We start from the raw sequence: 26,759 nt of genomic DNA, 5'->3' as shown, positions 1-26,759 counted from the left end.
ATATAGAGTCATTACACACAGAGGGATCTATTCCTATATATTATATAGAGTCATTACACACAGAGGGATCTATTCCTAAATATTATATAGAGTCATTACACACAGAGGGATCTATTCCTATATATTATATATAGTCACTATACACAGAGGGATCTATTCCTATATATTATATAGAGTCATTACACACAGAGGGATCTATTTCTATATATTATATAGAGTCATTACACACAGAGAGATCTATTCCTATATATTATGTAGAGTCATTACACACAGAGGGATCTATTATTCCTATACATTATATAGAGTCATTACACACAGAGGGATCTATTTCTATATATTATATAGAGTCATTACACACAGAGGGATCTATTCCTATATATTATATAGAGTCATTACACACAGAGGGACATATTCCTATATATTATATAGAGTCATTACACACAGAGGGATCTATTCCTCTATATTATATAGAGTCATTACACACAGAGTGATCTATTCCTATATATTATATGATTCTATATAATATACATTTTTGTATTCAATTACTGAAATAAATTAACTTTTTGATGATATTCTAATTGATGGAGATGCACTTGTATATAGCACAATTCTTAGAATGCCCAGCGTGTAGTACCACATATCACCAGCAGTGGCCGCTGCCATTTTCCCTGATCACCGTTTTTATTTGAGGCCAGCTTCTAATGTAAATGAGGGTTGTATTTAAAAGGTTGTACAACTTTAAAAAATATCCAAGTCCACTATTTTCCGGGTTCTGTCTTCTATTGCAAAATGTCATTGTTCCATTGAAGTGAATTGCAGTACCACATACAAACTGTGTATCGGTGTGGCGCTGTTTTTTAAAGCAAAGAGCAATTTTTTTTTTGTTTGTTTTTTTACAAACCCTTTTCTATACTGTCATAACCAGGGTTAGACACTCTAATATTTTGCATGCCGTACGATGATTTTATTTGGCAAAAATGAAAAAAAAATGAATCGTTTCCAATTCTGCCCCCCCCTCGGTCCAGGCCCCCCCATGTTTTCGAAAACACAAGGCAGGATTATTCCCAGTACCCGAGGACGTCCCCTGTGACCCATATTTAAGTATACACAATTAACTGTAATGCATGTGATTTATTATTGTCACAAACCCTCTGCTGTAATAAAGACAAGCCCGGTACTGTAATATACGGACTGTACGAGTGTAGCTGGCAGCCGGGAGGATTAATTATAGGAGACGACTGACGAGCCACTTGTGAGGTAAACAAGCCACACACAGTAATGATCGCATTAATAATACTGACAATTATAGAGCCGCAGCGGGGAGCGCGTACAATGGTGAATTAGTGTACGAGCAAATGAGCAATACACTAAGACGGGGGCGGAAGATATGATAAATGACTAACGGGGATATGTGAATTGTTGTGACTGTACCCAAACTCCGGTTAAGTAACGATTCCATTCCGGCGAATTAAAGGGACATCTCTTCTACTATGTTGTCTTCATAAACTGTGTATTAAGTAACACCCTGATGTGTATCCAGATATTTTGTGTTCTTAATACACCAGGATAAGTCTATAAATAAGGTTTCATTGTAAATTATGAATTATCAACTTGTAATACTCTGCCTGGCCACATGGTGTGCCAAAGAGCACTAGGAACTTTTATTTATACAAAAGTGGAATTAAACAGCAGAGCTCCATCTAGTGGTAGAATTGTGGAAATTGCATCAAAATCTGATTTTTAGAATCTGTTACAAATGTGTCGATAGCTGCTTGCTGATGGTTTCCAGGTTATGATAGAGGGTTTGTTTGTTTTTTAACATTACACAGAATACAAAGAATATTTGTTATGTAAATACCTAGATAATAATAATAATAATTTATTCATTTATATAGCGCTATTAATTCCACAGCGCTTTACATACATCAGCAATACTGTCCCCATTGGGGCTCACAATCTAAGGTCCCTATCAGTATTTTTTTTTTAACTGTGGGAGAAAACCGGAGAACCCGGAGGAAACCCACGCAAACACGGGGAGAACTTACAAACTCCTTGCAGATGGTGTCCTTGGTGGGATTTGAACCGAAGACACCAGTGCTGCAAGACTTCAGTGCTAACCACTGAGCCACCACAAGACTGCTAACTACTGAGCCACCGTGCCGCCCTGGTTGATATATCACTTATTGAATGGTGGAACTTTATTAGTTAACACTTTAAAAAAAAAAGCAAAAGTTCAGTCACTTTTCTTTTTTTGTCTTATATTAGTCATTTATGCTTTTGCACTAAATTCCTCTTTACACAAGCATGTAACTCTCCATAAGGAGAAACAGTACCCTGTTGTAAATACATTTTCCAGTTTGGGGCTCCCTCTTGTGGTCAGTGCTGGCGGTGGAGTTGACTTGTGGAATGAGAGCCACGCACCTGTGGAGGACTGGCAATCAGGGTCAGATTGGGCTATATAACTCAGTAGTTTTCTCCTGTTAGTTGCCGCTGCTCAATGGTCTCCTGTGTGTTAAGGACATTCTGAAACCAGCCCTGCTCCCTACCAGAACTCCTCTCAAGATAAGTGGGTCTTTGTACCTCTGCTTATTGTTTACACTTTCTTGTTGTTTTTTCTGCTTTGATACTAATGCTTGATTCCTATTTTGCCTGTGTGGAGTTCCTGGTGGAATTGGATCATTCCCTGCTGGGAGTGTCTGTATATTTAGCTCCGTGATTCTGCAATGTATTGTGTTTTGTCATGCTTGGTATTAAATTCAGTCCCTCATCTATATTAGTGTTCTTGGATCCCAGTAACATCAGAGTACTGATATAGTGGGGGAGAAGCCGTGTGGTCTCAGGGATTTTCCATGTCAGGTGTGCTGAGATTTTTTAGGGTTTTTACGGCTGCAGACAGTGCTCTTTCCTATCCTTTCCTATAAAGATAGATTGTGCCTCATCTTTGCTGAATCTGTTTTCTAGCTTAGTATTGTGTTTTCCTATATCACCGTAGTCTTTACATATAAGGGGCTATCTATATTTTTGGGGATTGCTCCGAGGCAGATTTGTTTTTCTTATATTTTTATCTGTAAGAATATTTAGTTCGGCCGGTGTCGAGACGACTAGGTTATCGTAAGCTCATCCCATGGCTACTTCTAGTTGTGTGTCAGGATTAGGTCTGCAGTCCATTAAGGTTCCAGCCACTCTGGTTACTTTTTGGGTTTCCGCATTTTTTGATCCTCCTCGGTCCCTGAATCATAACAGTACCCCTTAGAGCCCAATCAGAAGACTCTCATACAGCCAAAGCAGATCTTATGCTTTGCACTGAGAAGGGGCAACATGCTGAAACATGTGCCTGAAAATTGAGATTCCAGTTTGGCTTTTATCCTAAGTCACATGGCAAGGCTCACTAAAGGGTCAATATTGACTTTTAAGATTGCTACTTCCAATAGTTGGGGATAGAGATGAAGTGCTCTTTTTCTCTGAAGAGGCAATATGCATACTTAATTATCCAAAGTAGCATTGCATGGCTTATAAGCCTCCTTACACTGGAATGACAGGCATGTCACATTCCATAAGGAGTAATGTTACTACGTTACTACTTAGTCCACAATTGGAAGCCTCTCATACAGCCAAATCAGATTTCATGCTTTGCACTGATGAAGAGCAACACCCTGAAACACATGTTTGCAAATAGACATCCTGCTTTTGCTTTTATCCTAAGTCATTTGGCAGGGCTTGTGTCATGGGTGACACAGTCCTGTGGTGTCAGGCTATAAACGGTCACAGCGTTTGGCTGCACAAACTGCACCTTCTAGCATTCCTGCTTGGATTTCATCCATTGCCCTTTAGGAACCTGTGGCCTGTCAGCTGCTGTTCATCAGTACTTTCCATGTATATATATACAGTGCCTACAAGTAGTATTCAACCCCCTGCAGATTTAGCAGGTTTACACATTCGGAATTAACTTGGCATTGTGACATTTGGACTGTAGATCAGCCTGGAAGTGTGAAATGCAGCAAAAAAGAATGTTATTTCTTTTTTTTTTTTTTAAATTGTGAAAAGTTTATTCAGAGGGTCATTTATTATTCAACCCCTCAAACCACCAGAATTCTGTTTGGTTCCCCTAAAGTATTAAGAAGTATTTCAGGCACAAAGAACAATGAGCTTCACATGTTTGGATTAATTATCTCTTTTTCCAGCCTTTTCTGACTAATTTAGACCCTCCCCAAACTTGTGAACAGCACTCATACTTGGTCAACATGGGAAAGACAAAGGAGCATTCCAAGGCCATCAGAGACAAGATCGCGGAGGGTCACAAGGCTGGCAAGGGGTACAAAACCCTTTCCAAGGAGTTGGGCCTACCTGTCTCCACTGTTGGGAGCATCATCCGGAAGTGGAAGGCTTATGGAACTACTGTTAGCCTTCCACGGCCTGGACAGCCTTTGAAAGTTTCCACCCGTGCCGAGGCCAGGCTTGTCCGAAGAGTCAAGGCTAACCCAAGGACAGCAAGGAAGGAGCTCTGGGAAGATCTCATGGCAGTGGGGACATTGGTTTCAGTCAATACCATAAGTAACGTACTCCACCGCAATGGTCTCCGTTCCAGACGAGCCCCTAAGGTACCTTTACTTTCAAAGCGTCATGTCAAGGCTCGTCTACAGTTTGCTCATGATCACTTGGAGGACTCTGAGACAGACTGGTTCAAGGTTCTCTGGTCTGATGAGACCAAGATCGAGATCTTTGGTGCCAACCACACACGTGACGTTTGGAGACTGGATGGCACTGCATACGACCCCAAGAATACCATCCCTACAGTCAAGCATGGTGGTGGCAGCATCATGCTGTGGGGCTGTTTCTCAGCCAAGGGGCCTGGCCATCTGGTCCGCATCCATGGGAAGATGGATAGTACGGCCTACCTGGAGATTTTGGCCAAGAACCTCCGCTCCTCCATCAAGGATCTTAAGGTGGGTCGTCATTTCATCTTCCAACAAGACAATAACCCAAAGCACACAGCCAAGAAAACCAAGGCCTGGTTCAAGAGGGAAAAAATCAAGGTGTTGCAGTGGCCTAGTCAGTCTCCTGACCTTAACCCAATTGAAAACTTGTGGAAGGAGCTCAAGATTAAAGTCCACATGAGACACCCAAAGAACGTAGATAACTTGGAGAAGATCTGCATGGAGGAGTGGGCCAAGATAACTCGAGAGACCTGTGCCGGCCTGATCAGGTCTTATAAAAGACGATTATTAGCTATAATTGCAAACAAGGGTTATTCCACAAAATATTAAACCTAGGGGTTGAATAATAATTGACCCACACTTTTATGTTGAAAATTTATTAAAATTTAACTGAGCAACATAACTTGTTGGTTTGTAAGATTTATGCATCTGTTAATAAATCCTGCTCTTGTTTGAAGTTTGCAGGCTCTAACTTATTTGCATCTTATCAAACCTGCTACATCTGCAGGGGGTTGAATACTACTTGTAGGCACTGTACTTTTACTTCCTATTACTCGGTGCTGGTGATGTTTGATACATCTTTATCAAGTCTACAGTGCAAGCAGGCGGCTTGCATACATCAGGAGAATCTTGGTGATTGTTGCAGCTTCACTTCCTGTGACAACTAGGAAGTTGTTTGTGGTTTTCCCTTGTTTGTTATCCCTGTGTCATTTCGTGCCTGGTGGGGTTGATGAAGAGCTCATTCCATCTGCTCCCTACCTGGAGCCCAGATCAGGGTCAGCCTAGGGTCAGGTATCCGGCCCAGCGCATAGGTGTGTAACCTATCTAGGGGAGTTAGTGAGCCCAGGGATCAGCGGTAGGTTTGGTCAGGGGTCACCATGTCCCTTTTTCCTAGACACATGGTTACTCTTCCTTTTCCTTTCACTGTTTGCTTGGTACTGCCCCGTACCTAGCGGGACAGCTCATTAAAGTGTTGATTTTGACTTTTAAGTTTGCTACTTACAGTAGGTGGTGTTAGAGATCAAGTCTTCTTTTTCTCTGAAGAGCCAATGTGATACCTAATATCCCAGTGGAGCAATGGATGGCTTATAGGCCTCCTTATACTGAAATGTCTGGCAGGTTACACGTCACAAGGAGTAATGTTACTTCTTAGACCAGAAGCTTTTCATAAAGCCAAATCAGATGTCATTCTTTGCACTGAGGAGGGGCAACATCCAAAAACAGGTGTCTGCATATAGATATTCTGGCTTTGCTTTTATCCTATAGGGTGCTTTACACGCTGCGACATCGCTAACGATGTATCGTCTGGGTCACGTCGTTAGTGATGCAATCCGGCGCCGTTAGCGACATAGCAGCGTGTGACACCAAGGAGCGACGATGAACGAGCGCAAAAACGTGAAAAATGGTTGCTCGTTGACACGTCGCTCCTTTTCCAAATATCATTGCTGCTGTAGGTATGATGTTGTTCGTCGTTCCTGCGGCATCACACATCGCTATGTGTGACACCGCAGGAGCGACGAACATCTCCTTACCTGCGTCCACCGGCAATGAGGAAGGATGGAGGTGGGCGGTATGTTCCGGCCGCTCATCTCCGCCCCTCCTCTGCTATTGGACGGCTGCCGTGTGATGTCGCTGTGACGCCGCACGAACCGTCCCCTTAGAAAGGACAGTAAGGGAAGGTAAGTCCGTGTGACGGGTGTTATGCAGGTGTATGCGCCACGCGTAGCGATTTGCCCGTGACGCACAACTGATGGGGGCGGGTACGCTCGCTAGCGATATCGGTACCGATATCGCAGCGTGTAAAGTACCCTTAAGTCAGATGGCAAGGCTTGTTAAAGAGTGGCTATGGACTTTTAGGATTGCTACATCTAATAAGTGGTGCTAGCGTTCAAGTTCTTTTCCACTCTGAAGAGCCAATTTGCATATTAAAATGGTGATTTATTAATGCTGCAAAAAATCAAAAATTCTCTTTCATTTTATCAGTGACCTTTTTGAGACTTTTTAGCACAAAAAAAGTGTAATATTCTGCCGCAACGATTAAAAATTCACGTAAAAATTTCAGACACAAAAAAATCACTCTGGCGTAGAAGTCAGGGCTGGAGCACATTTTAGCATAAATTTTGTGATTTTTTTTTTTTTAAAAAAAAAAGTTGCAATTGATGAATCGGCTGTAAAGTGCTGTAGAATTAAAAGCTCTGTATAATTGAGCAAAAAAAAAAAACATTTGAAAATTCCACACCCCAGACACAAGGCCAAACATTGACAAAAACCAAACAGACAAGCACCTGCAAATAGAAATTAAAAAAGTCGCAAATTAAAAGAAGAATTTGGTGCAAATTAAATTCTGAGATACAGCACCAAATACTAAATAAAGAAAGGTGCAAACGCAATGATGAGTCGGGCCTTTGTCTCAGTGTCCATTGATGGATGAAGCCACACAATGTATAAGGTTTTCTCCGCCTTGGACAATCTATAATTTTTGGAGGCTTCCCTTTCAAGTAAGTAGTAACAAATGTATTCCTAGAAGGATTCCAAGTGATCTGGGGGGAAATTTGCAAATCAAAAAGATCCGACACAGAAAATAGCCAGATATCCCTCCGGGAAGGACCTAGCCAAGAAGTGGCTCTCTTTAGGAGACCACCATAACCACCGTATTAAGTGGCCCTTTTAGTCAATATCCAGCTCTTGACGAGTTTAAAGATATGACAAGGGAAATACCAAGGCCAGGTATCCATCCACAGACAGCTGTTTCGGGGTATTGCCCCTCATCAGTGTGGCGTAGGATTCTGGCCAGGTGGGAGCAATGCCTAGTAGAGCTTACTTCCCAGGGGGCAATGCACCTAGGATTTCACTGTGTTGAGCGCCCTCGCTGTCTGCCGGCAGTGTTTTCTCTGATTGGTCTCCCCGAGATCAGTGATTGTTTTGTCCTGGGTGGAAATTTGGCTGAAAGAAACTTGTCTTGGCTGCATAAGACAGGAACGTACCAGTCCTCTAGAGAAGAAGATGCTCTTCTTAAAATAGACCCGTTGGGTTGCCTCTACAGTATGATGCTACCACCAAAAGGAATTATTATGGGGATGGAATCATTTTGGAGGTGTCCTCTTTGGGCATTTCACACTTTTTTTCTGTTTGGACAATAGTTTTTTCTGCAGTTTACAAATTGGCCAATTCATGTAAGCCCAACGGCCAACGACAAGGCCTATCTATATTTCTCGGGACCCTATCCTAATACGCCTCTATTTGGGTTGAGAAACCTACAAGTAATGGGCAGGTAGGATCCAGCTAAAAGAAAACACTCTGGTTGAAGGGCGGAGTGTTCAGTCATAAAGGAAAGGAATACTAATATAAAAATACTGACCGGCACATCCACTAGGTGTGAACATGTGCACACTGAAAATTCAACAAAGTCACAAAAATATGTACAGGAGCACTCTGAAAAGCTAAACTATGTATATGTGAAATATAGGAATTTTGTCACTGCATTACTGCTATTGGAAAAAATTACATACTTTAATTTACAAAATGGCCAGTTTTTGGAAGCCCAACAGCCAACGACAAGGCGTACCTCTGTGTCAGGACCCTATCCTAATATGTCTCTATGGGCAGGTAGGATCCAGCTAAAAGAAAACACTCTGAATGAAGGGCAAAGTGCTCAGTCAGAAAGGAATGAAATACTAATATAAAAAGACTGACCTGCACATCAACTAGGTGTGAACAGGTGCACACTGAAAACTCAATAAAGTTACAAAAATATGTACAGGAGCACTCTGAAAAGCAAAATATGTAAACATGAAATATAGGAATTTTGTCACTGCATTACTGCTATTAGAAAAAAAGTGAGATACTTAGTTTACAAAATGGCCAATTTGAGTAAGCCCAACAGCCAACGACAAGGCATAGCTCTGTGTCATTACCCTATCCTAATACGTCTCTATCCAGGTCAGGTCAAATGGTTAAATTTCAGAATAAAGACCAATGGAGCTATTTAAGAAGACTTTATTTGTGTGTCATGAGTGATGTAGTTTTAGTCTTTTTCCTTTACACTTCTACCGCTTTGATACTTGATCTCCACACTTGTCGATGATCATTCCTGTTTTTCCATATTTATGTTGAGAGTCATATTCATTGTCGGGAAGTTATTTCATCCCTAATGCAACATTTTCCCACTTGAGATGCTCAGAAGCCAAAGATCCCCCCCAAAAGGCCAGCAGCACCATCATCTCGCTGACTTTGAAGAATCCTCTATATCATAACCCAAGACAGCAACAAGATGGATACAAACAGTTACATGGATATTCGAGGGTCCGGGGAGCACTTGCGGCATGTTCCATGATTAAAATCTCCTGTTCCGTCTCCTTTTTATCGAGTTCATGTGACAATGAAGGATGAGATGGGGAATTATCTTTGAATGAATTCCATGTTTTCATTACGCAGGCTTCCAACACGAGAGAATTATTATCTCCATCTCGGAATGTTGCGTCATTCTATCAGTCTAGAGCTGCGTTGTTCCTGCCGAAGAGGTCAAACCAGGAAGGAAAAGATGGCCGTCTCTCATTACTAGTAATCTTCTTAGCTTAACATATCCAGAATTATGCGCTGTTTAACTCTACAATATATGTTAGTTGGGAAGTAAACTTTATTTTTAGCTACAGGGCTCTATGTCTCCTGCATCGGGTGGAATTTATAGCAAGGGAAGTTTTTGAAAGTAGTTTTCCTTGTGGCTTTGCTGCCTTTATTTGCTGTATATATGTCAATGTGTTGCATAATGTTTGATAGATTCATTGCATCTTTAGATAAAACACTGTTTTTCAATTGTTTTACTTAACTATAGTGACTGTAAAAGTCAGGATCCGTATGGTTTCAAAAGTATCGGCGCCCGGAGTTCTTAGTGAATTCTGGCTAATGATCCAGATCCGGCAAAATCAAAATAAAGCATGCGCGCTCTACTAACTGAGTCTCCGTTGTGGCTGTAACTGCTTCTGGGCCGCTCACTTTTTTTTCCAGGGCCACTGATTAACCTCATAGATATCACTGGTTCCCCCACCCACCGGCAGTCCTGGCGTCTATAATTGGTTGCAGCGCCTCCAGCCTGTGTGAGAGATTGTCTGCAATCACAGACCCTGTGTGTGAGTCACTGTACATTGGAGTAAAAATAAAGAAAAATATTGGCATAGGGTCCCCCCATGTTATGATACCCAGCACAGATAAAGCATACGGCTACAGGCTGCAGCCCCCAGACATGCGCTTATCTTGGCGGTGTACCAAAATAAGAGGAATCGCATGCGGCTTCTTTATTTTTAATTATTTAAATAAATAAATAATTTAAAAACTGACATGCCGTTCACCCAATTTTGAGACCCAGCCATGATAATGCTCGACAACTGGGGGCTGGTATTCTCAGGCTGGGGAGACCCATGCTTATTGGGCCTCCCAGCCTAAAAATATCAGCCTGCATCTGCCCAGGATTGTTGCAGCCATTAGATGTGAAAATCTTAGAACTTTACCCAGCGCTTCCCAATTACCCTGGTGCGGTGTCAATCAGGGTAATAAGGGGTTAATAACAGCCCACAGCTGCCACTAAGCCCTAGACTAGTAATGGACGGTGTCTATTAGACTCCACATTACATTACTAATCTGGAGGTAAAAAGAAATAAACAGAAACACTGAAAAAATCCTTTATTTGAGATAAAATATAAAAAACACCCTCTTCTACCAATTTATTAAACCCAAAACACCCAGGTCCGACATAATCTACATGGGGTCCCATGACAATTCTGGCTGTGCGACATCTGAAGTGACAGTGAGCGGTAATAGAACATGACTGCCCACTGTAGGCTTCAGGCAGAGAATGAGCCACAGCGATGAGGGATGACATCACTCGAGTTATTTCCGGTCAAAGCTGGAGGTTCCCACGATCTTCTACCTGTGATCGCAGGTAACCTGACCTCAGTGGACCTCAATGAACTAAGTGACCTCACCTCAGGTGAGTTTACTGAGTTCACAGACCTACATTTCCTGGCAGAAAACTACTGGTTTTCTAGCCAAGAGATGCAAATTTGATGCTGACATTTTAACAGCATATTCCTGCATCCAATCTACAGCTTCTGTCAAAAAAACCCCCAAAAAAAACGCTTCATTTCATACACATTGCATACACACAGAGTCCATAGCAGGCACACTGACAAGGTGTGACCAGTTTTACCCTTTTAGCTTTCCTTCTAGACTCCTGCTAATTCCCCACTGCCCATTTTACATTGATTTATATATTATCACCTCAAGAATGAAGGACAACAGCATAGATCTCCTGTCTGTTTATACACAGTCTCTTCCCACATAGTAGTATAGCTAAGAGGCAGGAAGTCTCACACATTGGTGCAAATAGTGAGACAGTGGAGAGCCCTTCTTCATCCAACTAAATGTTTTCTAATTTTAAATATTTCAGAAATGGTTATATTTTGTTTTTTTAAAACATATATATTTAATATTCATTTATATAGCGCTTCACATACATCAGAAACACTATCCCCATTGGGGCTCACAATCTAAGGTCCTTATGAGTATGCCTTTGTAGTTTGGGAGGAAACCCACGCAAACAGAGAGAGAACATACAAACTGTGCAGATGGTGTCCTTGGTGGGATTTGAACCCAGGACCCCAACTGCTGCAAGACTGCAGTGCAAACCACTGAGCCACCACAAGACTGCAGTGCTAACCACTGAGCCACCATGCCGCCATCTTTGTATATCTCTTTAAGCTTCCCAGTGATAGGTCCTGTTTAAGCTTTTTACAGTATTGAACCCATTATTGTATGTCCAAATATGGCAGAAATGTTGAATATATTTGGTGTGAATTTCTTTTAAAATTTGCCAAAATGTAAAGTCCCCATAAAAAAAAAACAATCTTCAAGAAATCAAGTCCTTCTGCAAATTTTCAAACTGGTTACAAAAATTGGAATTTAATAATTAATACCTAGTAATTGTAATAAGATGTTGGTACTTTTAGTTGAGGTACAATGCAAATATGCAATAAAAAGATAAAAAAAAATAAAATATTAATTACCACTAAACAATTAATGGGAAACTTTCTGCTAATAAAATCAGTCAATAGGGAAAAAAATATTCTTTTAAATAAATTATAAAATAAGATATAAAATATCAAAATATAATATGTGATATATGACCATAAAAAAAGACTGAAAAACCTGTGATTTCCTTTAGATTTAATGGGGAAACGTTCTGCTAATAAAACCATAGTCAATAGAATAGAAAGTGGTTTTTTTTTTTTCAAAAAAATAAATTATAAAATAAGATATAAAATATCAAAAAATTATATATTGAAATATGACTATGAAAAAAACTGAAAACCTGTGATTTGTTTAAGAACATTGGAAATTAAATAAAAAAATCACTTTTCCCGCAGCTGCATTTGACATTCATTTACCTAAAATGTTTTTCTAATAAATAATTTTAATTTTATCCCCAAATTTGTATTCCTTCAGTATATTGATAGGGATGTGGAGGTTTAGTCTCATTTTCAGACTTCCTGTAAAGACTTCAAAAATTGCTCTTAAAAACTTTTTCTTTTTTTATTTTTTCAGCTCAACGTATCCGTAACGCCAGAACTTATTTAAAACAGCTGGATATTAATGTCTGCTATTATGCTCTCGTTGTGCGTGTGTCACTGCCAGAACAGGTAGTCAAAATGGAAAGTGGGAAAAATGTCAGCATCTGGGTTTCCTGTCCATTATCTCGGAAAACAACGTTCCCAATGGGGCATAATAATATTTTTTCCATTATCCAGCTTTTTTTTTTTTTAAATTCCACATGGACAAATCAGGAACAAAAAATCCTGGTTCAATATAGTTTATGGTTTAAATTTGGATTCAAGAGAATCTGTTCCGGAGGTCCAATCTCTGGCAGAACATTCCGATAAATTCCCACTTTACGTTACACCTCTGGCACCAGTGAAGTTTATGATCACGGAATGTAATTTCATTTTTGTTTTTATATTAAAAAAAATATTTATATTTTGTTCGTGACTCTAGACATGGTGACACGGAGACGCTTGGCTATAGATCCAAACAATATTATAGATATTTTGTAATTTTATTTCTTTTTTTAATGTATCAAAAGTCAAACATTTTAGAACTTTTGTTTTCTTTGGGATTAAAGACTTTATACATACCGTAATATTTAGACTTTTTTTTAAGGTCTTCATTCAGTAAATAATACAGAACGAGAAGAAAAGTTGACATGGCCATTTGCCAACGAGAATTTAATGGTTCTAAGTTCTTCATCTTGAAATGTATTTTTTAAAACTTATCTCCGAAAACAACTTTCTCCATGGGGCACAACATAATCGTTTCCATTTTTCAACTTTTTGAAATTCCTTGGGGAGGAAATTTGGAGTTGAAATCATGTTTGGATACAACTCATGGGTTAAAGTTCGGTTCAAGAGAATCTTCATGGGAGGTCCAATTTCTGGCAGAACATCCAGGGGAAATTCCCTAAAGTTTAGGTTACATGTAGACCTCTAGTAGTACTGAAGTTCAAGATTAGAGATTTTTCATAAGAGAAGTAAAAAATATTATGCATTGTGTTTATACTGTAAAGTAAGACCCTATACAATACAGCCTCCTCTGGAAACTTAAGTGTGCAAACAGTCTCTTCGGAAGGAAGAGGACTTCATCTCTAGCACCATCTATTGGATACATCAATTCTAAAAGTCAATATTGACCATTTAACAAGCCTCGATTAATGACTTAGGATAAGAAGCCAAACCAAAAACTTAATTTGGAGGCATCTATTTTAGGCTGCTCCACCTCCTGAGTGCAAAGCAGGAGATCTTATTTTGCTACTTGAGACATGGCCTACAAGTCTCCTTACACTCTGTGAGGAAAAATCCCCCCCAGTCCATCAGTCAGAGGTCTCTCATCCTACCAAATCAGCTCTTTTGTTTTGCACTGAGGAGGGGCAACATCCTGAAACAAGTGTTTGTGAAATATGTATCTGGTTGGCTTCCTATCCTAAGTCATAAGCCAAATCTAATAGGTGCCACCACCAGAGATTAAGTCATCCTCCTTATTAGAGATGAGCGAACCTGAGGTTCGATGTTCAGAGTTCAGGTTCAGAAACCAATTACCAAAAAACAAAGTTCAGGTTTGAAGTTCGAGTGAGTTACAAATGCAAACCACTCAAGCGAGCAGCCCTGTGCTTGGGTATGAGTGATGCTCATCCCTGTGTGAGACACTTGGGGTAAAATCAGCATGATCAGATGTAATGTGCTCACACAAACCAAATTGTCTCTTCAGGGAGGAAGGATATGAACTCTATCGCCACCTATTGGAAGTAGCAATCCTAAAAGGCAAAAAAGGCTCTTTAACAAGCCTTTTCATATGACCTAGGATTTATGCCAAATCAGAACCTTCATTTTCAGACATGGTGTTTTGGGATTATTGTCCCTCGTCAGTGCAAAGTGTGAGGTCTGATCTGGCTTTCTGAGAAGCCACCGTGTCTGCAAATTGAGGTTCTGATCTGGCATAAATCCTAGGTCATATAAAAAGGCTTGTTAAAGAGCCATATTTGACTTTTAGGATTGCTACTTCCAATAGGTGGCGCTAGAGTTCGTCTCCTTCCTCCCCAAAGAAACAATTTGAATATATCCCAGAGGAGCATTGCAGCTATAAGACTCCTCACCACTGACAGCCAGATTGGTTTGTCAGCCTCTGCAAGGAGAAACGTTCTCCCCTTAGACCTCGCAAACCAAAACATTTTTGAAAAACCTCGCCCACCCTCTCCCGGAAGTGTTCTGCTTATGGCTGGCAGCATGTGGGTGGAGCCATGAACTGCCCAATTACAGACTTCCATTGAGGTTTCAATCAAGTCGGGGTCAAAAACCGAACTTTTTTAAGATTTGCTCATCTCTACTCCTTATGAAAAGGCTATTTGCAGATTTAAATTCCCAAAAAGCATTTCATGGCCTATGAGTCTCCTTATTCCAGCTTAGCACTCTCCGCAAGGAAAAACATTCGTCTTTAGATTTAGATTCGCCTTTATGGTTACATATAGGGCTGTATCGCAAAAAAGTATTATCAAGTTATTTTTGCAATTTTTTTTATTTTAAATTTTGTAAAAATTGAGCCCCTTTAACTTGTACTTTTATTGGATATATGATTTTATCCACAATAATATGGATTTTTGGGAAGATTTTCATAAAGCAATAAATAATATATTAGGAGAAAAAAAAGTGACTTGGCTATTTTCCAATGAGAGTAGAATTGATGTAATGAATTTATAGTCCTTCGTTTTAAAAAAAATTCTGACCTATCAGCCTTGAAATGCGTTTTTCAATGGGGTACAACATAATTGTTTCCATTTTCTGACTTTTTTGAAATTTCTGAATTTGAAAATTGTTGGACAAAACTCATGACTTTCTGGCAGAACATCTCGAGACGTTCCCTAAACTTTAAGTTACGCATAGTCCTTTAGCACCAGTGAAGTTCATGATGGGAGAATGTTTTTGTTTTCATAAGAAAAAACGATTTATTTTTGTTTGTAACGGCCTTCAGCTCAATCTCGACATATGGCAACTTGATGGAAGAACGCTCTGTAGGAAGATCTATCTTGTGCAGCCTAGGTAGGTCCACTGGATCTTATCCACCAAGATAGAATCATAAAATGGTAGAGTTGGAAGGGACCTCAAAGGCCATCGGGTCCAACCCCCTGCGAGTGCAGGCTTTCCTAAATCATCCCAGCTATATGTTTATCCAGTTTCTGCTTGAAGATTTCCATTGAGGAAGAGCTCACCACCTCCTGTGGTCTCCTGTTCCACTTTCTGACTGCCCTCACTACCTCCCGTGTTCGCCTGTTCCACTCCCTGACTGTCCTCACCACCTCCCGTGTTCGCCTGTTCCACTCCCTGACTGCCCTCACTACCTCCCATGGTCGCCTGTTCCACTCCCTGACTGCCCTCACTGTCAGAAAGTTTTTCCTAATGTCTAATCTGAATCTCCTTCCTTTAAGTTTCATCCCATTGCTTCTTGTACTTCCTTGCGCTAATAGAATAAGGTGGTTCCCTCTACACTGTGACCACCTTTCAGATATTTGTAGACCGCTGTTAAGTCTTCTCTCAGCCTTCTCTTTTTCAAACTAAACATTCCTAGTTCTTTTAGTCGATCTTCATATAACATGGTTTGCAGACCTTTTACCATTTTGGTGGCTCTTCTCGTGACTTGCTCCAATATATTGATGTCTTTTTTGAATTGGGGCACCCAGAACTGTACACAGTATTCCAGGTGGGGTTTGACCAGGGCAGAGTATAGGGGAATAATTACCTCTCTTGATCTGGTTAGATAGGGCCACCAGATCTTCTCCACCTAGAAAGGTCCACCGGATCTTCTCCACCTAAATAGGTCCACTACTAGTGTCTTCTCCATCATATTAGTTCTCCTAAGAAAAAACTAGAAAACAATTATTGCGGTTATGCTATAAATAAGTCCCAATTAAATATATTTTGTAATAAAATATATATAAACATATATTTGGTGGATGTTTTTATTTTTTGTAATTTTTTGAAAATTCTAAAAATTAACTTTTTATAATTTGTGTTTCTATTGGAAATACAACTAAAATTAATCAATAGTTTTTGGATCAAAATAAAGTAATAAATAACACGATGGAAGAAAATAAGTTGACATGGGCAGCTACCGATAAGAACAGAATTGGTTTGTGAGTGTTTAGTCCATTAATTTGGGAAATTTCTTTTTTCCCAACTTTTTAAAATTCCTTTGGGAGAAATCTGGAATTAAAATTCGTGTTGGACACATCTCATGGCTTAAGGTTAGGTTCAAAAGAATCTATTCAGGAGGTCCCAATTTCTGGCAGAATATCCAGAGAAATTTACTAGACTTTAGGTTACATCTAGACCTCTGGCTCCGATGTAGTTGATCATCAGAATAAGCAATTTTTAATATAGGAAAAGTCAAATTAGTTCATGTATTGTGTTTGCGTTGTAAATGAAGACTTAATATATGGTTCCAAGTTGACTTTTGGCTTCTTCTGTAATACTTTATCAAAGAAGTGATTTTTTTTTTTTTCTTCATTTTTTACCTTTTTTAATTTAGGAAAAGTAAAAATTTTACATTTTTTGTTTATATTGGAAATGAAGATTTTGTACAAAGTATTTAAAAATAAGTTTTCAACCATAATGAAGTAATAAATAATAGACTGAGAGAACAAAAGTAGACGTGGCCCATTTCCCAATGAGAGTAGAATGGTTGTAATGAAATGGTATCTCCAAACCGCGGTTGTTAATGTTGGATAGGAACCTTGTTCCAGTAGTGATTTTCTTTCTTCGTTGTTTGAACAATTAATCACAATTTTCAATCGTTGATACTGTTCTTTTCTTACCATAAATATGATATTTACATGAATTATCTTCATCTGAAGGGTCTGAAAGGTATGCTCTTGGGGGGATGATGTCAGACCATTTATCATTCGCTCTCGAAACATTTCTGAAAACTCACAACTCCGGCCAGAGCTGGGAGGTTAAAAAAATCACAAGATGTTCTCTAACTAGAGTTAAAATCGGTATTGTATGATAATGAAATGCTGGGACCATTGCAAATCCAGCACAGGGGTGATTAGCTGTCATGACACAACCCATCGTTGTCCTTCGATCACATTAGGGGGCTGCCGAAAGGAGTGGGAAATGATGCGCTCCTCGCCAGCACGTTAAAGGCTGCTTTACACGCAACGACATCGCTAACGAGATGTCGTTGGGGTCACGGAACTCATGACGCACATCCGGCCTCGTTAGCGACGTCGTTGCGTGTGAAATGTACGAGCGACCGCTAACGATGCAAAATACTCACTTAATCGTTGATCGTTGACACGTCGTTCCTTTCCCAAATATCGTTGCTGCTTTTGAATTCAGGTTGTTCGTCGTTCCTGCGGCATCACACATCGCTACGTGTAACACTGCAGGAACGAGGAACAACATCGTACGTGCGGCCGCCGGCAATGAGGAAGGAAGGAGGTGGGCGGAATGTTTTGTCTGCTCATTTCCGCCCCTCCGCTTCTATTGGGCAGCCGCCTAGTGACGCTGAACGAACCTCCCCCTTAAAGGAGAGATTGTTCAGCGGCCACAGCGACGTGGGTGAACAGGTAATAGCGTGTGACGCTGCCGTAGCGATATTGTTTGCTACAGCAGTGATCACCCCATGATGCACCACCGACGTGGATGGGTGCTATCGCTCGCAACATCGCTAGCGATGTTGCAGCATGTAAAGCCCGCTTAAATCCCGCTGTTGGGTTTTAACTGGTTAACAGAGACAATTGGATCTGAGACCCATGAGGCACATATCGGGTGATCAGATCAAGCAATATGTGCAGGGAAAGATGCAAGCTCGGCTTGCGAGCCTGCATCAAAGGCAGTGACTCGACCTTCGACGTACCAGTACTTCATAGATCGTGAAGGATCTAGCATACCGCTTTACATATTTCAAAAGCTAGAGCTTAATGTTGTGGGTGCAATGATCTTCTGATTTAAAACTTTTCCAATTACCAAATGTTATTACAATACTAGTTAAAGAGGACCTCTTTCGTCCCCTGACTTATCTGTTTTAATAAATAATTGTCTACTAAAAAATGTTACAATTCTGGAGTTTTTCATTCTGTGAAGTTCCTCTGTTATTTCCCCTAGAAATTTCTGAATAAATTGATGTAAATAAGTTTGGTTCATGGCAAACTAGAAGCTCCTAATAGGGTTTCCACCTACTTGTTTTCCTCTTAGCCATTTTGGTTAACAGGTCCCAGAGGAACTTTTACTCTTTAGCCCCATGTCAGGGATGAGAATTTATACTGGACCCTCTCGGTTGGATCCGCTATATAACTATTGGCTGGTGGAATGGGTTTACAGAAGAGCGTTGTATACACCGGGTCAAAATCAGAAAGGTCAGAAAACTAAGAATCATCAAGAAAAGGCTAAGGTCAAAACAATCCGAAGACAGCAACTGAATAACAAACAGGATAAGGGCAGCAGAGTTACAAATACAGAACCAGGGTCAGGTAAAACCTATAACTGGCAATTAAAGATAGAGAAATAGGAGTTTATACAGTGCTATCCCCACGTGAGGAGCACAGAAAATGAATGAGAGAATCAAGCTCCATTCCTGAATGGCACCACAAATACTTGTCATGGATGTGTCTGGACCTTCAGGTGCTGCAGCTGGGACCAGGTACAGAAGGGCCCTGCGATCGTCCAGACATTAATGGACGTTGTCCCTTTAAGGGCTTGATTTAGGTTTTTTCCTGTTTCCCTGCCAGGTTGGATGAGCCTTTACTCCAGCTGGTAAGGGCCTTTATAACTTGGGGCCGCTCACTCTTCCAGTGCGGGTTATACTCTCCACTTGGAGAAGTTGTTTGCTCAGAAGTACATGTGGCTTCAGACTAGTGTTGCTGTATATTCTGAAGATTCCCTCTCAAGATAAGTTGTTGTTTTTCCTTTTTCCCTTTTTGCTGGTTATTTTTGTGTTTGTTTTTCCCTCCGTGGATTGGTGGGTGGTGGGATTTAGTCCTAGGGTCTGGCTAGGAGACAGGGGCATTTTGGCGGGCCACAGCTTCTAACCATTATAGGTACCTGTGGCTTGAGGGCAAGTGCAGGGCCCCTCAGTATCAGGGTCAGTGCAGGAGTCCCTGGTCCCCCCCCCCTCTTTGTGTTTCAGAATTCCTTATTCCCAGGAATCCACTTGCTGGGTGTCTCCCCCACATCCAGTGTGACAAAACTAGATTATCAAAAGGAAAGGCTGCAATGTTACCTGCAAATAAGGCACGGGGCAGTCCGGTGACAGAATCAGAAGTAGATGGAGTCAAAACAGACATGATTGTAATATTAGATAACCCGTTGACAAACCAGAGAGGTCAGAAAACTAAGAATCATCAGTCATAAGTCAAAACAATGTGAGGGCAGCAACTGAATAATAAACATAAGGGAAACAGAGCTACAAGGACAGAACCAGGGTCAGATAAAACCTATAACTGGCAATTAAAGGCAGTTATAGTTTTTCAAACAGTTAAGTTCATACAGTGTTCTCCTCACATGAGGAGCACAGAAAAACATTAATGAGATAATCAAGCTCCATTCCTGGATGGCACCACAGATCCTAGAATATTGAAACGAAATGCTGCACTGTTGTATGCAAATAAGGCGTAGGGCAGCCCGGCGATAGAAACAGAAGCAGATAGAGCGAGAACAGACATGATTGTAACAATTGACAACCAAACCAGAGAGGTCAGAAAACTAAGAATCATCAGTCATAGGTCAAAACAATCCTAGGTCAACAGCTGAATAACAAACATGATCAGGGCTACAGTTATAAGGACAGAACCAGGGCAGGTAAAACCTATAACTGGCAATTAAAGGCAGAAAAATAGGATTTTATACAGTTTTATACAGCACAGAAAGAAATTAATCAGATAATGAAGCTCCATTCCTGGATGGCACCACAGATCGTAGAATATCGAAAGAAAATGCTGCACTGTTGTATGCAAATAAGGCAGATGGAGCGAGAACAGACAGGATTATAACAATTGACAACCGGTTGACACACTGTCAAAACCAGAGAGGTCAGAAAACTAAGAATCAGGCATAGAAAGGAAATGCTGCACTGTTGTATGCAAATAAGGCAAGAGGCAGCCCAGCGACAGAAACAAAAGCAGGTAGAGTGAGAACAGACATGATTGTAACAATTGACAACCAGTTGACACCCTGTCAAAACCAGAGAGGTCAGAAAACTAAGAATCATCAGGCATAGGTCAAAACAATTCGAGCTCAGCAGCTGAATAACAAACATGATCAGGGCTACAGGGTTATACTGACAGAACCAGGGTCAGGTAAATACTATAACTGGTAATTGTGTTGCACAGCTTCTAGCTTCCCAGTTGCAGAAGAAAGTTCACAGAGCAGATTACATGGGATATCAAGCTCTTTACTTCTTAGAACATGAGGTAAAAATATGCACAGTCATACAGCACTGCATTAGGAATAGAAAGCAAAACCAGGAAGAACAAGAGACCTTTTACAATACAGTGAGTAAGGAAACTTTATACAACATCGCCTTCTACTGTTAGATTAGCATATAGTCCTCCTTCACACAGACAAAGAAGTCCTCATCTGTTGCGTATACCAACAAATTAGAGGCAGGGAGCGACCAAAGGCCAGTTGGGGATTTGTCAGTACACATTGTGACATTGTCCAACTAAGTGCGGTGTGTGTCAAACTCTGGAAGGACACACTTTGTTGATAAGGGGACTGTTAACACCCATGAGTGGTACATTGGTCTCAGTAGAGTGTGACAGATTCCACTACATGATCCCCACCTGATCTGTTATATAATTATTACAAATGTCGCTTGGTGACACAATAAGAGATCAAAGCCAACAGAAATGAGCCACAAAGCACATTTTATTCTGAAAAGTCATAGCTAAGAATATGGACATTACTGATGTCCTTATAAATGTAACTGGTAATTATTTGGCTTTTTCCCTTGAAGGTGACAAATCTGTGTTATTTATACTGAATATTGACAATTTTTATTTTTTTTTAAATGGTTGAAAATGTTATTTTCATTTATTTCTAGGTGATATTTTCCATTTGCGCGGCTTTATGGGGACTACAATCCATAAGACAGCTCTTCACCACGAAACCTCACAAACAGGAGTGAAAGCCGAGAATATGTTCAGAGGACGAAAGGATTCTATCAACTGATACATTACAATAGCTATAGATAATTAGAATATGTATTGATAATACATCACCGGAAGAAGAGGTGACAAAGAGTGATTAACGAATAGAATATACCCAAATAAAGATCCTACTGTAATTGGTTTCAAAAAGGAAGGTCCAATCTGACAATCACTTTTTAACTGTATATAGTCTGTACAAAGTAATTCTATATAATAAAAAAAAATATTTTACGCAGCATATCATTGTATTTACTATTGTATATAGGGGCAGTATTATAGTAGTTATATTCTTGTATATAGAGGCAGTATTATAGTAGTTATATTCTTGTATATAGGGGCAGTATTATAGTAGTTATATTCTTGTACATAGGGGCAGTATTATAGTAGTTATATTCTTGTACATAGGTGCAGTATTATAGTAGTTATATTCTTGTATATAGGGGCAGTATTATAGTAGTTATATTCTTGTACATAGGGGCAGTATTATAGTAGTTATATTCTTGTACATAGGGGCAGTATTATAGTAGTTATATTCTTGTACATAGGGAGCAGTATTATAGTAGTTATATTCTTGTACATAGGGGGCAGTATTATAGTAGTTATATTCTTGTACATTGGCAGTATTATAGTAGTTATATTCTTGTACATTGGCAGTATTATAGTAGTTATATTCTTGTACATAGGGCAGTATTATAGTAGTTATATTCTTGTACATAGGGAGCAGTATTATAGCAGTTATATTCTTGTACATAGGGGGCAGTATTATAGTAGTGATATTCTTGTACATAGGAGTAGTATTATAGTAGTTATATTCTTGTACATAGGGGCAGTATTATAGTAGTAGTTATATTCTTGTACATAGGGACAGTATTATAGTAGTTATATTCTTGTACATAGGGAGCAGTATTATAGTAGTTATATTCTTGTATATAGGGGGCAGTATTATAGTAGTTATATTCTTGTACATAGGGGGCAGTATTATAGTAGTTATATTCTTGTACATAGGGGCAGTATTATGGTAGTTATATTCTTGTACATAGGGGCAGTATTATAGTAGTTATATTCTTGTACATAGGAGCAGTATTATAGTAGTTATATTCTTGTGCATAGGAGCAGTATTATAGTAGTTATATTCTTGTACATAGGGGCAGTATTATAGTAGTTATATTCTTGTAGATAGGGGGCAGTATTATAGTAGTTATATTCTTGTACATAGGGACAGTAATATAGTAGTTATATTCTTGTACATAGGGGCAGTATTATAGTAGTTATATTCTTGTACATAGGGGCAGTATTATAGTAGTTATATTCTTGTACATAGGGGGCAGTATTATAGTAGTTATATTCTTGTACATAGGGACAGTAATATAGTAGTTATATTCTTGTACATAGGGGCAGTATTATAGTAGTTATATTCTTGTACATAGGGGCAGTATTATAGTAGTTATATTCTTGTACATAGTAGCAGTATTATAGTAGTTATATTCTTGTGCATAGGAGCAGTATTATAGTAGTTATATTATTGTACATAGGGGCAGTATTATAGTAGTTATATTCTTGTACATAGGAGCAGTATTATAGTAGTTATATTCCTGTACATAGGAGCAGTATTATAGTAGTTATATTCTTGTACATAGGAGCAGTATTATAGTAGTTATATTCTTGTACATAGGGGCAGTATTATAGTAGTTATATTCTTGTACATAGGGAGCAGTATTATAGTAGTTATATTCTTGTACATAGGGGCAGTATTATAGTAGTTATATTCTTGTACATAGGAGCAGTATTATAGTAGTTATATTCTTGTACATAGGGGCAGTATTATAGTAGTTATATTCTTGTACATAGGGGCAGTATTATAGTAGTTATATTCTTGTACATAGGAGCAGTATTATAGTAGTTATATTCTTGTACATAGGGGCAGTATTATAGTAGTTATATTCTTGTACATAGGGGGCAGTATTATAGTAGTTATATTCTTGTACATAGGGGCAGTATTATAGTAGTTATATTCTTGTACATATGGACAGTATTATAGTAGTTATATTCTTGTACATAGGGGCAGTATTATAGTAGTTATATTCTTGTACATAGGGGGCAGTATTATAGTAGTTATATTCTTGTACATAGGGGCAGTATTATAGTAGTTATATTCTTGTACATAGGAGCAGTATTATAGTAGTTATATTCTTGTACATAGGGGCAGTATTATAGTAGTTATATTCTTGTACATAGGGGCAGTATTATAGTAGTGATATTCTTGTACATAGGGGCAGTATTATAGTAGTTATATTCTTGTACATAGGGGCAGTATTATAGTAGTTATATTCTTGTACATAGGGGCAGTATTATAGTAGTTATATTCTTGTACATAGGGGCAGTATTATAGTAGTTATATTCTTGTACATATGGACAGTATCATACCGATATCCTTGGTTTACAAGGTCTTCACACACACAAAAACAGTAGGATCAGGTTTCTTACCTTGTCACACCCAGAGTGGAAAAAAAATCATCTCGCAAAAGCAATGTAAGCCAGATATTGTGGCCGCTCCTTTATTCAGGATCCGGTCCAGCAGTAGAAGCCGAGGAAACTTTCCTCTAACTGGAAACAGGATCTGGATATTGAAAGCTCATTACTGTTATCACGGACATTATATGCGTTTCTTAGGATGGACTATTATTGACATATAACTGGGTATTTTTAGGTGCAGCTTATTTTGAGCTGAAAAAACTCAAGTATAAAGCAAAATATTATTCAAATTGTAATATTTTATTTTTTGGCAGAGTTTTTGTGGGTCTCCTAAACGATTTCCTCTCCTCAGCCTGTAATCAGTGGGGTGTTTTTCATTTTTTGTAGTATCTATATACAGCAGATTACTTTCAGGACATGTTTCAGGCTTGACCCTTTTGTTTTCTTACTTTTTGCATAAATTAGTGAACAATGGAGTTTACTTATTCTTTATATTGGAAAGATTCCCTGATCCTCCGTTAGAAGCTCCGGACCTTCTGGATCTTTAGAAGACACTTTAAGGAACACAAACCTCTAACAAGGGTTTAACCCCTTCACAACCTTGGACCTGTACGTCTAAACCTGTGTCTTTCCCTTTAATGCATGTCGGCTAATCTGATCGGAGATCCACCTGCTCCTATTAATTAGTAGTGATGTGTTGTGATGAGCAGATAACTGTGACCGGCGGGTCCGTGTTATCTGTTTTTTAAGTTCCGGATTCCGGTCCCCATATCAGACTATGGGGACCAGAATCCGGCGATTAAAAATGGTGGTAGAAGGGATAGGGGGGTGGGAGCAAGAGCGCTGTACTTACTGAGGCTCCGGATCGGTTGTACAATGGTCCCGCAGCTGTGCATTCACTTCGGGGGCCGATAATTTACCTTCATTGCCTATACACTGCTTTCCCCGCCCACCGGTGCCCGTGATTGGTTACAGTCACACACGCCCCCAACCCTGAGTGACAGCCTGTCTGACGCTTCCAGTCACAGGTGCTGTCTGCGGGTCAGTATCGTGGTATAAAACTAAATAAAACAATTGGTTATGAGACAAGATAGGACACATGTAGACCAATTCCACATTGTATGGTAGGGGAAACCCTCATAACACTATTGCAAACCAGAGAACAAAGAGAGGGTGAAGGAAAACCCCATAGTATATATTCAAGGAAACACTTGTAAACTGAGTCTGGTGCAAAAAGTCATAGAAAATCTTTATTCAATACAAAAAAGATCCAGATAAAATAACACCAAGACAGTGATCCAAGAGATTATCAACAAACATTAGTAAAACCAGGCAAAAAGATAAAAACCCAGAGCACATATGGGGGCAGTCAGTCCAGAGGAATCACCATGAGAAAGAGCAGTGTCATTAGATCACACATGCGGGGAAAGCTCCCAGTGTAAGACACATGTGGATAAGGAAAACCTTAAAGTGATTTACTTACTCATGGTGAAGTCCCAGCTGACCGTGCGCCACCACACACCGACGCGTTTCGTATCTTCTTCAGGGCAGTGCGGTATGATGTGTAACGAGAGGGGGCCTTTTATATGTGTCTTAATTAAGACAAACATGCCTGCGTCCATTACGGTCGCGTGCATATTATGATACCCAGCACAGTTACAGCCCACTATATCAGGATGCAGCCCCCAGCCGTGCGCTTAGGAGTGACTGCATGTGATATTTTAAAAAATTATTTAAATAAATCCTTTTAAAAAACAGCGTGTGGTCCCCCCCAATTTTGATACCCAGCCATGATAAAGCCCAATATTTTGCTATATTATGATAAAGGCCAACAGCTGGGAGCTGGTATTCTCAGCCAGGGGAGTCCCAAGGTCATAGGGACCCCCAGGCTAAGAATAGCAGCCTACAGCAGCCCGGGTATTGTCACCTCCATTAGATGCAACAATCCAGGCACTTTACTCGGCTCTTCCCGATTGCCATGGTGTGGTGGCAATTTGGGTAATAGGGGTTATTTACAGCACACAGCTGTCACTAAGCCCAGAATTAGTGATGGGTACGGATCTCTGAGATCCCCCATTACTAATCCTATAAGTCAAAAGAAATAAACACAAACACCGAGAAAAATACTTTATTTGAAAAAAAATCTAGCACCCTCTTTCCCCTCTTTATCAACCCCAAAAAGACCCTGGAAGTTCCGCCATCAGTCCTGGCTCTGCTACATCAGAGCCTGAAGAGACTAAAAACATGTCCGATCTCTCCATACTTCAGGAAACACGGACACGGGGGACCCGGCTGGCAGCAGTGATGTCACTCAGTTCACTGGAGGTCATACTCGGGTTCCCACGGTATGACCTTTTGTGACCTGAAGCAATCTGGCTTAAAGTGCGGGGCCATGTCCTGCACCCCGTCAGCCCTTTCACACAGAAAGTGGCGGCCGGTGGTTGTGGAGTGCAGGGCTGCCAGGGATAATAATGCCAGTTCAGTTACCATATAGTGAACATGGTAAATAATAATAAAAAAATGTGGAATTGCAATTTTTTTTCCAATTTCACCGCACTTGGAATTTTTTTCCTATTTTCCAGTACAATATGGGGCAGAATGAATGGTGCCGT

General features: G+C 39.9%; 1 protein-coding gene across 2 annotated transcripts in view; it reads left to right on the top strand.

The window, feature by feature from the left end:
• AGMO (alkylglycerol monooxygenase) overlaps positions 1–21,907 on the top strand; it is a 267,587-nt gene extending 245,680 nt beyond the window's left edge. For both annotated transcript variants that reach the window (XM_075316878.1, XM_075316879.1), the window contains exon 14: positions 21,570–21,907. In XM_075316878.1, the coding sequence (XP_075172993.1) occupies positions 21,570–21,653 (84 nt within the window). In that variant the 3' untranslated portion in view covers positions 21,654–21,907. The remainder of the gene's footprint in view (positions 1–21,569) is intronic.
• Positions 21,908–26,759: the final 4,852 nt, after the last annotated feature.

This window comes from Anomaloglossus baeobatrachus, chromosome 6 (genome assembly GCF_048569485.1).
Source record: "Anomaloglossus baeobatrachus isolate aAnoBae1 chromosome 6, aAnoBae1.hap1, whole genome shotgun sequence".
In the NCBI taxonomy this organism is placed as follows: Eukaryota; Metazoa; Chordata; class Amphibia; order Anura; family Aromobatidae; genus Anomaloglossus; species Anomaloglossus baeobatrachus.
This window is presented reverse-complemented; position numbering and strand designations above follow the sequence as displayed.